This window comes from Myotis davidii, unplaced genomic scaffold (genome assembly GCF_000327345.1).
Source record: "Myotis davidii unplaced genomic scaffold, ASM32734v1 scaffold59, whole genome shotgun sequence".
NCBI lineage: Eukaryota > Metazoa > Chordata > Mammalia > Chiroptera > Vespertilionidae > Myotis > Myotis davidii.
The window spans coordinates 2447488-2459263 of NW_006293001.1; the positions used below are offsets into that span (position 1 = coordinate 2447488).

Genomic DNA, 11776 nt, shown 5'->3' on the forward strand with positions numbered 1-11776 from the left:
TATTGGAAAGTTTTAAGATGGTGGAGATTTTAAACTACTCAACGAATAGTTTTGTTTTAGCTTGTTATTATTTAAAAAAAAAAATGTCATAGAGGTAGGGAGGACATAGAGTAATGAAGAGCACAGGCTCTGGGATCAGACCTACATTAGAATTCCATTTTTATATCTTCTTTACAGCATGACCTTGAGTAAGTTACCTAATTTTCTTGAGCCTCAGATTTTTTCATCTATAAAATAGGGATTTTAGTGACTATCATGATATTGTGAATATTATGAAATGACATGCATGATTAGTGTACACATGCCATACATAATCGGAGGTGTGCAATAAATGGTACTTTATTATTCTGAAGATTAAAGTAATTGTTACTTAAAAGAATTAACAACAAGCATATTAAAAAATGTGAATATCTCTGAAAGTTTTGTTAAGAACAAGTCTATAAATTAATTACTAACTTGCTCACTTTAGGAAGATGAAGGTAATGAAAACTTTCCATTCCATAAAAGAAATGAGAACTTTCCCTTGTATAATCTATATCCTGATGAATTTAGGAATGTTCTTCTGATTCAGCTACTTTTTATTGAGCAATTATTATTTTCTAGCATATTTCTCTGGGGCATGCTGATGAAGAGGAAAATGAATACATTCCATTAAAATTCTGGCCTTTGAAGTAATTAAATGTATTATACTTAAAACCATTTTGTGTTTTGGGGCCTCTTTTGGGATAAAAACGTTTTCATGTCTTGGAATTTATATCTTGTCCGGCAAAAGTAGTTTTTTTTTTAAGTAGTTTTTAAGTAGTTTTTTAAATAAATTTTTATAAAATAAAATCAAGGAATGGATGTGTCAATGGTCACTGTTATCAGTTTCACTTTCAGGATATAAAAAACTGCAGTTTTATGAGTTTTAGTAAGTAATTTTTATATGTTAGAGGAGTCATAGAGTCATTTATTAAATGTGTGAATTGACAAGCTCAGTGAGGCAACTTGTTCACAAACCTTAGCCTTGATGAATTTGTGTATAATCAGAGCTAGAGTTCAAGTTTACCATGTCATTTGTCTTTTAAAGGTAGTGCAAGATATTTAGAATAGTTGTTATTCATAAGACTTTCTTTTACTCTCTTTTGATTATTATCCCTTAAGGATCAGTGAGAGCTGGATAATCCTAATCTCAAATTGTACATACACACCTTTTCTGTATCTTATTTTCCAGATTGAAAGAGATAAATAGAAAATAGGACACATAAAAATTCTATTTCCACTTTTAATATAGCTCTGAGCATACCCACCCAACTCTTGGGACAAGTTTATTTACTATTGTATCTTTTGTTTGCTTTCTGTTTTGCAGTTTTGTTATCAGATTGAAGTTTTTTAATAGTATTAGATTTAGTCTGTGACGATGGCTAAGAAAATACTATAGGTACTAATGTACCTATTCTACACCCGACGGACAAATGTAATGGTTTATAACATTTAGCTAATATAATCAGAAATTGTCTGTTGGAATGTAAAAGCAATTTTTTGTTTAAAATTCTAACAAGCATAAATCTTATATAAATCTAACAGTTCTTAGTGTTCCGTTATCTATAAGAATATTATCTACTCACTCTTTTGCTTCTGTAATGCTTTTCATTCTCCAGTCTAATCCCTGGTCATTCAAAAATAGACACTTATTGACTACTACTGTATACCAGTTATACACTGGAGACAAGAGTAACATCTATTCCCTGTACCAGCCTGTGTTGTACCAGCAAATGGAAACGTGACTTGATTTAAAAGGCCTTTTCATAACATATATATATATATATATTATTTGTTTAAGATATTCAAACGATTTGACATTAGCTCTTATTAAGTACGAGAGGCCTGGTGCACGAATTCATGCACGAGTGGGGCCCAGCCGGCTCACCTGATCAGGCCGGGGAGAGGGGCCGTGCACAGTTGGCTGGCTGGCCCCAGCCCCTGGTCAAACTCGAGGGGACAATTTGCATATTAGCCTTTTATTATATAGGATGAGGATATTTCTGGACCTGGGGCTTAGTTTTGGCAGTTTTAATGTTGTTATTGTAATTTCCTGAAGAGGGTAGAATTGATTGTAGTGGTAAATTTTCTTCCTAGTCATAGCTGATTCTTCAGTGATTATTTTTAGCTGCTAATAAGCTAATTAATAGATGCCTACTGTCACTTTTTTACATTTAAAATACCTTTATTCTCTGCAGTTTTTATTTCACAGTAAACACAGGTCAGTGCTTGAGTGATGTTTGAGTTTTTCAGTTCAGCATGCCATAAAACAGTTTTTATGGATTCAAAACTGAGGAAATGGTAAAGTGTATTTTTTGTCAAGCTTGTGATCAGACTTTTTTTAGATAATGTTATCTATAAAAAATAAACCTGAATAGTAAAACTATGTATAAAATAATATCCAAAAATATTATTTTGGAGCGTTTCACATTTCAATAGATATTTATTCTGTACCATATTATGTGTGCCAGAGAGTCACTGGGAAATGGATATTCAGTGGTGCTTAAGACTCAAACCTTGCTGTCAAGTAACTGAATCTAATAGTAGGTTTTTTTGTTTGTTTTTGCTTTTGTGTTAGGATAACTTATATCAAATAGCTCGGTGATGAAGAGTACTGGCTTTGGCATGCTGTGTCTGAAACCAATCATAGTGGTATCATCAAGTCCCCTGATTTTTGCTTTCCTCATCCATAAATTGAGAATATTAATACCTACCTCTTAGTTGGTGAAAACATTAGACAAGATAATTTCTGTACAATCAATAAGCCCAATAAAAATATGAAAAGTGATACATAGGAAAGTAATTGACCTTTACATATTTTTTCTGCAAATATGACCTTGCTTTTGAGAGATGGCAGTTTAAAGGCTATATTTGCATTTGTCTTTGAAGGTGATGTTGAAGCACAACAAATGTATGTAAGTCCTTCATTCCCCTCATTCACCCTCCATACCTCCTTGCTAACGTAGTCAAGCCCCAGCCTTTAGTCGAGCCTCTTATTCCTTTACTTTATGTGCAACTGTCTAAGCATGCCAGTTGTCTTGCTTTAGTTTGTTTACTAGAGAGGAATGTGGCTTCATTCATTTCATGTAGGCTGACAGAGTAGCCGCCAGGTAGAGTTGGGACTCCATGTTGGGATCAGACCAGTGACCAGAGATGATCGGGTCTGTTGTAGCTCATTAATAGCCTCCTGCGGAGTTCAGTTTTTAAGTTCACTGTGCATTTGTCACGTAAAGTCTAGAAATATCTATCTGCAAGAACATTGAGATTGTAGGCATATTGTCATTTTTAAAAAGAGATAATTTCAGTATGACTATGCCATTTTTATTTTAATTAGGAATTTTCCTAAGGAAATATATGCCCTAAGAGTCTCTCCCTGATTTCCTTTTGATGTTTTCATATTCCAAGTGTTTGTGGATGCCAAATTCATAGTTCTGATTTGGTTTGGAGAAAAGCTTTTTTCTAACTTTAATACTGTCCTCTGCTTTGTTTACTGTGTCCGTTTGGGTGCTCCAAGAAGCAGATGTCAAAATGGGATTAGATGTGCAAGAGATCACTAGGGGAAACACCTTCAGACAGCAGTACAGGATTAATCCTGAGGAAGACAAAGGAACAGTAGGACTGGCTAGAAGAGCATCAGATCACAGCATATTTCTAAGTTTCAGCCAGACTAAAGGGAGTCCTTGAGGCAATGTTTCCCTTTAGAGGAATCCCTTATTTGGCAGGAATGGCTAGGGTCTAATACCCCTGTTGCTCAGTCATTGGCTGGGAGCAGCCCAAGGGAAGCATGACCCGGGGTGAACCCTCAGAGGACCTGAAGGTGCAGCATCTGGAGGCTGTGAGTCAGCTATGTTCTCAGCAGGCTCTCTTGAAAGGAAGTCTGAGATGGGCAATTCCATGACTGCCAGTTAGTAACACTAGTAACTATGGGATAGATACATATGTATTATTTTATTTAATCTTACCACCAACTCTGTGAGGTGTCATTCATGTACAAACGCAGACAGTGAGAGCTTAAATAACTTATATTAGATCACTGACTTAGTAAGTGATAGAGCCAGAATTCTAACTTGGGCAGGATTCTGACACCAAAATATCTCAAGCATTTAAACACCTATACCAGACTGACTACATGTGTACACTAAAAAATCATGCCAAACTTTAAGACTTAATTATATGTTTAACAAAGTTTCATGACTAAAAATGGCTAATTACCTTTTGCCATGCTAGTTTCTAAAGATGAGTTTTTTTTTTCATTAAGGCATATATGTTCAAAACTTGTGTTTTTTCTGTTTAAATTTTGATGCATGTCTTCACTTGTCAGAAAAAGTACATTATGCTTGTTACACCCCATCCCACTTTCCTCCAAATATATTGAAGTTGTACTATAGATCTCTAGCTACAGTAAGCAATTCTCCAAGGATGAAGAAAGAAAATGTACACACACATAGGAATTTCTTTTTCAAAGTTAAAATTGACATTTTATAAATAATTTGCATGTTGCAAACTTGAGACTAAGAAATCACAGCAGTTCAGTGATATGCATTTGGCATGAGTCAGTTTTAGTTCTTAGTGCTTTTCATTGGAAATGACATAAAAAGTAAGATTTCTTTGAATTTTTTATGCTGTGGGCTTACAAGAGACATAGATGTTTTTCTCTTGTAGATGTCTGGCAGTGCATGGCAGCAGAAGTAACGAAATGGTCACAAACCCCAGCAGTACTTCCCAGGTCACATGCACCTTAATTTTTAAAGAATCTGGAAACAGCCTAAGCAGTTGATAACAGGTCATTTCTAAGTGATAAAGGATATTTGATATGGGTGTTGCTTTTCTTTCCACACCTAGTGTTTTTATAGTCATTCAGAGACTTTATATGGTGGTAGGCTTATATAAATTTAAATATGTAACTTCACTGGTTACTGAATTGTAACTTTTTCCTTTTTCTGATGTTTGACATTGATTTTGAGGTTTAAAACTTTTTTTCAAGCTTCAAAAAAATTATTCTAGTTCATTTTCTGTATAAATACTTCCCATAGTCATTGACTTCAATATAAGTACAATTGTAAATGCGAAAGGCAGCAACTACTGTTAAAAAAGAGAAGGGGGTATTATGAATTATATAATTACTGCCAGAAATGCTATGCATTTTTCTTTCAAACACCTTTTCCTTTGTATTAACTAATTTTAAGAGTTACTTAAAAATATAAGTTCCTTTGAATATAAAAATTGGGAAATATAGACTGGTGTTTTAGAAATTTAATTTAGTTTTTCAGTGACCTAGCAGTTGATATGAAAACAGAAATTTAAAAATAAATAGCATATTGGATAAACTGTACTATACTCATGAAAAAAGCCAAAAATATGAATTAAGCAGGATTAAAAAATAATTACTTTTGAGTCCTAAACCATATTCTTTATTAAATTGAAATGATAGGTTCTTGACCCTTGGGTGTGCTTGGAATAAGTATGGAACATAGTATTGTTTTTAAAACTATTTTGCTTTTATAAGCTAAGACAGATGTACAAAAAAGATGTAGTTTTTATTTTGTATTGGCAGCTTCCAAATATTTAGTGTCTATTTCCAAGAGTTGCAATTAGTAAAGCAACCATGATACTGAAATCTGCACATCCCACAAGCTAATTATATTTGCAAGGTCAGAATGAATACATATTTTCAGAAAAATAAAGGGTTATATAAATATGTGTCTTCTACTTGGCTGTTATATCACAGTTTGTTGATCTGGAATATAATGTGTACAATTCACAAATTTGTCTGATAACAGAAAGTGGTGTGTGATTGTGTTTATTTTACTAACCAGTATATTCACAGCAATCACTTCCAAATATCTCTCCAGTAAAGATGTGTTAATTACAAAACAGACAAGGTCTTCTATTATATTAAAGCTACTAACAAGAAGACACCAGGAATCACACATGTAAATAGCATCATCAACCCCTATTTTAGTCCTCTGTTTTGATCTGTGAGTTGCGCATAGACCAAAGGTGCTATTAAAGACTGAGTGTATGAAATAGGCAGCATTATATGAACAAAATTTATTCAACAAGAAAACAGACCTTTAACATGAATTTAACAAGCCTGAGAAATTATAAACTATCATATGCTGCAGATTCATGCAGTGATAATAAACAAAAAAGGAAAGTAAGAGGTTTCCCTAAGCTAGCCAAACTGCTAATGGTTTTGTTATAAGCTGTCTACTGTTGCAGTGACCTCTGAAAAGTCTCAAGGCACTTGTACCAGGAAAAATTAAATGATCAGGCTGGTGAATAGAGATTCGGTATGGTGTGTAGGACTACAGCATGGAAGGGAATTAAAAAAGTGTAGCATCATATTCCTGAAAATATTCTTCATGCTTTAGCTTACAAGGTTTTATTACTTATTAAGTAGGTAGTTTTCGTGTTTGTTTTGTTTTGTTTTTTGCTAAATTCCTATTTGGATTTATAAGGCATAAACTGAACTGGTTTGATGTACATATACTTTAAAACAAACTCCTTAGAAAATTCATATAGCTCCAAAAAGTGGATTATTTGCCTTGTTCCCCCCTCTAATGCCTTAATTAATCATTGGGGATTCTTTGTTCAGTATATTGTATCCAAGCTTTTCATTCTTACCCATGGAGTGACCACTTTGCTGTCATTCTATTGCATCATGCTGTAAATACATAAACATGGAGAAACGCCTTCAGCTTGTACACACCTCCAAGTGCTCACTGGGGCTTTTTCTTGAATCGTACAGTGGCATAATTAACACCTTCTTTACCCATTGCTCATTAGTGCACTGGACATTAATGAGTCTATTTTGATAGGTTGCTCTAAAGGAGAAACCCACTTATTCTCACAGCGCAAAAAGCAATTATAAAATTGTACAGAAATTAAAATGTAGACTTTATTGCCATATTTATGTTTTTATTGCATACTAAGTCTAATTTTGGTCTGCAGGTTGTTGAACATGTTAGTTTCCTTAGACAGTTGCTATAGTGATGGCAGCAAATTCCTTTAATCTTAGTGTAAAGTATTTATTTTCTATTGGCTATCATATTGCTACTCAGGAATTGTCCACCTAAGCATGTTGTTTCACATAGGCCATCATTTATTAGCCGAACAGTATATTAAATAGTTGAATTTTTCTCTTAATTTGTAATATAATTTAAAATTTTTATTCACATTTGTTTTTAACTGATCATGATATCTACTTAGGTGGTATTTTAATTTCCTTTTTTATGAAGTTTCACACCTGCTTATAATATTCCAGAGAAATATTAAAGATATTTTTGCATGTAAAGTAGCTGTATTCTGTTTTTGTTTGAAAGAGTTCAAAATAAAAAAGTGTATAGGCATTTTATATATATGGAATTTTCATGGTTTTGTAGAGTGTATTTTCCTACAAATCATTTTACTGAAATCTAAAAATGGAAACCAAGTATTCTAAAAACAGTTGGATCAAAATGATGCTTTGCTCTTATGTATTTACCACTAATAGTAAGAGTGACAATTCTTAATTCTGTATTTAAGTTGCACATCTATCAAAATGGTCACTTTTCTTAGGACTGCATTTTAATTTTATCTCATTTTATGTGCTTTTTAATAGAAAATGTTAGACAACTGTCTTAAAGTATTATAATGTCTGATACTAGTACCTATTTTTATTATTGCTGTATGGAAAAACATGATTAGAAAAATTTTTAAGTATACAAATGGATATGTATTTATATATAAATGTGAAAGTTAAATCTGGATTGTAGTTTTTGTATAAAAAGAAAATAGTTTCACAAACTATTAAATCATACATTTTGGGGATACTTGGTTTTATTTTGAGGCAAGAGGAACCTTTGAGGAATTTCAAACTATTAGAAATAAAAGCAAAATTCAAAGTTGATTTTGTGGGTTTGTTATTTTGGGGTTTTTTTTTTTTTGCCTTAGAGTGGATAGAGGCCTGAGATTGACTCACTTTTCCTAGTGCTGTGGTTTAAGTTTGTACTCTGATACTGTTGACCTTTTGTGGCAGTCTTTTAGAAAGGGAGATTTTTGTTTTCTCTCTTTTAAATCTTGTTCTTTAGCAGACAACATGTACAAATGAGAACCCACTAAATAGCAATAGCTTTTAAAACGTTGATAAATCCCAGTTGTTTAACACTATGTAAGACAAGTTTAGAAATACTATATTATCCTGCTTTAAGATTGTTTTTATGTGATAAATAAATGTATGGAGTTTATTCTCTCGGTAATTGATTTCAATTCCCTGAAAGAGGCAAAGTCCCAGTGCTTTACTTAAAACTTTACAACATTTAAAAGCTTTAATGAGTTCTTTCAAATCCATGGTAATGAACAGAGAAAAGCTATGAGACAGTATGTGATTCTTGTTAAATCTCTTAATATATAAGAGCTAACAGATGACATTGTATCATGTAAGAATTTGAAGTCTTTCTATACAGAAATATTGAATACACTTAGCACAAAGAGGATTCCTATTGTTATTTCTTTACTGTGAACTGCGTGCCATGTCATTCTATACCATATTCCTGGCTTAAAGTGTAGATGACCTTGGTTTTCTTGTGTTGTGCTGCCTGTTCTTGACAGTGGCTTCACAGATGACACTTAAGGCCATCACACAAGATACAGAGTCTTTTATAGTCACAAGAAGTAAAAGGTATCTGACTAGAAGAGAATCCATGGAGCAAGTGCCTTGCTGGTTGTAATTTTGTTGTCATTTCAAGTACTGTGGTGGTATAATTGATGTGACAGGGCTGGGCGTTAGATGTGGTCCCTTAGCTTGTGCTCACTTTCAGTTTTAGTTTCTCTTTGTCATTCATTTTGATTAGGTAAACGTTAGGTGACAAACATATGCACACCACGGAAGGCTGTTCAGTGTAAGTTTAGTAATGAAGCACTTCAGTAATAAAGATGCAAAGTTAATATTTTTCTTTACTGCCTTATGAAAATTGCAATAATTGGTGTCACCTTACATTACAAGATTGAGGGTGGTGTGCTGATGGCACAGTCAGCAGGAGGCTCTTTTTTATTAATATTATAATTAAATGATTTCCTGGAAATAGGCCAGAAACAGATGCAAGTTGATCATGCCTTGTCCAGTGTTGCTTGGCATCATCACTTGCTTTTTAAAAGAGAATTGACCTGACACCTTGTTTTTACAGGTTGTTATTGATGCCTTCAGATTGATCAATGCTAATATGATGGTCCTAGGACATGAACCAAGACAAACAACCTCAAATCTGGGTCATTTAAACAAGCCATCTATCCAGGTAATGCCCCTTCTTGATAATGTGTTAAAAACTATGTTTTACATTTTAAAAGCTGTTAAAAATGGCCATTCTGAGATCTAACCCTTAGCATTTTAACTTGTATATGATTACTTTTTTTGTGCTTTAAAAGATTATGGAACTATTGTTGAAAAGTTAGATTTCCTTATGTGAGTCAGTTTTTAGTATAGTCTTTAAACTTTCCTAATAGTTTGAGGACACCCTTTTGGGGAGCATAGTATAATTTTTATCTTGAAATAACCTTATGGCTTTGCATGATTAACATTGGATCAATAGGAGTTCCAGGTGGAGTGCATTAGGGGTCATTCATAATTGTAAATTTTAAGAGGTGCCCAGAAATAATTCCCAAACAGTATTTAAATTTTTTTCTTTTTCTGTTTAATCCTCACCTTTAAATCACATCCTACAAAACATATTTATATATTACCTTTGATTAGCATTTATATCTTGTTTCAAGTGATGTCAGCCGTTACAGTTTTCAACACTTAATATCCTCCTGAGTGATTAATGTTTTCTTTGTATCATTCACATGCCTCATTGTTTTTATACCAGTCTTTATAATCTGCAAAAATTATTTTAAATGTGTTTTTAAATGCACCACAACCTGTGTCTATATAGTTAATTGCTTCTCTGAAGATTAATTAAAAGGACAGAAATACCATGTTTGGTTAAATAGAACACGTAGGACAGAGTCTTCATAGTAGCTATTGCTGTTCCACCTCTGAAACCTTACGCTGCGATACCATTGTCTTTGGGGAGTTGTGGCTTTAGTAGTTATCCACGGTTAAGCCTTTGTTATACTTTGATAACTGTACTTTTAGTAGTTATTCATGGTTAAGCCTTTGTGATACTTTGATACTTTGATAACTGTACTTTTAGAAGTTTACTTCTGCAGCAGTCAAAAGTAATTTGAAATCTTCCATCAGAGTGAAATGTTTTGTTTCAAAAGATTTGAGGTGTGTCACTTTGGGGGAAAATTTTTTCATAAGTCAGGGAAAACTGCAAAGTATAATGAGTATGAAATAAGCTACCACTGTTTTTGATTGGGTACAGACAAGCCCATGCTTGCATGTTCCAAGAGAGTATATTATTGGACCTGTTTAGCCTGTGATAATGACCTTTCTTATAAACCCCCATAGCATCATACTACTTCATTATTTTTTTGCAAAAGGTTAAGTAGCATCTCACAATCCAAGATCATTGTGATTACTTCATGGTATGTTTCTGCCAGAAGTTTTCACTAATTGCAAGTCAATAGCCACCTGTTGCAGATTTCATCTTTTAAATTTAAACACTGCATTTTAACCTGAAAAATTGAGTATAATCAACATAAAAAATCTGCTTCTTTCTATTCTACCCTGTCCACTTTGTATTTTTTGTTACTAATTTATAGTCTGTAACTTGAGATGGACTTTATAAAGCATCATTGGTTTTTCTTATTTTAGTTTGTTTTGCCTTCCAATTAAAATCTGTAAGTATATTTATTTCACAGTTTATATAGCGCCCATCAGAATGACATATATCTGGGTGTTTTACAGTATTAAGACAGTTTCAGTACTAAAACACTCAAATGGAATCAAGCTAAAAAGTGGCAGAACAAAGCTACACCTTAAAACAATTAGTTTTCTAAGACACGCTACAAAGAAAGCAACCCAGAAAAATGTGGTACGTTAATAGAATTTTGAACTCAGGGATCAGAAGCTCTTCAGAAAGGACATGCTTTTTATTTTGAATGAAAACTAGTTCGTGTTGAGATGGATCTTGCTTCTAAACCAACTGTCAAGTAGTGGGGATAGAAAACTGACAGCAGCCATCATCGTGCTGGTGGTCACTATGCTTTTCTAATGCTGATTTTTTTTACTATTTTTTTTACTATTCTTATAGTAATGCTGAAAAAAATCTGATTCTATTGGACAGTAGTATTTAATAATTTGGGAAAGTTTGTTAAGTAAGAAAAAGATTATAAAGATAAAGTTGCAAATATATATTATAAACTGTGCCTATGTATTTATACCAAAATTTTAGTATTACTTATCTTTGGATGGAAGGATTTTTTTTTCTTATTTTCCCTTCTCCAAATATTTAACTGTCTACAATGAAACATACTGCTTTTAGAAAATGTTTATTTTTAAAGCACTTAACAATGTTGAATTATCTACCATAAGACAAAGCTAATAGACAAAGTTTGTATGAACTTTAATTTTTTAAATAAGGGAAGCCATTAATAATCCTGGTAGAGAGGGGAAAGTATAATGCCTACACTATAGACTTTTTAGTTAATGTAAGAGACTGCGTTATTTTATGAATATGGAAATATAAATAATTTAGATGGTGATTGATTTTGAAGTTTATTTCACTATGATGTTTATTTGTGTACTTGTTTTAAATTTGTCATACCAACAACATTATAAGCTCTGCTGTAAATGTTAACTAGAGAAGCACAGAAATAACCTGACAGTTGA

General features: G+C 32.9%; 1 protein-coding gene across 1 annotated transcript in view; it reads left to right on the forward strand.

Annotated features, from left to right (window-relative positions):
* The window catches only part of PSMD14 (proteasome 26S subunit, non-ATPase 14), an 89278-nt gene that overhangs the window by 57151 nt on the left and 20351 nt on the right, over positions 1-11776 (forward strand). The window contains exon 8 of the mRNA XM_006766481.2: positions 9189-9296. Coding sequence (XP_006766544.1) covers positions 9189-9296 — 108 coding nt within the window. The remainder of the gene's footprint in view (positions 1-9188; positions 9297-11776) is intronic.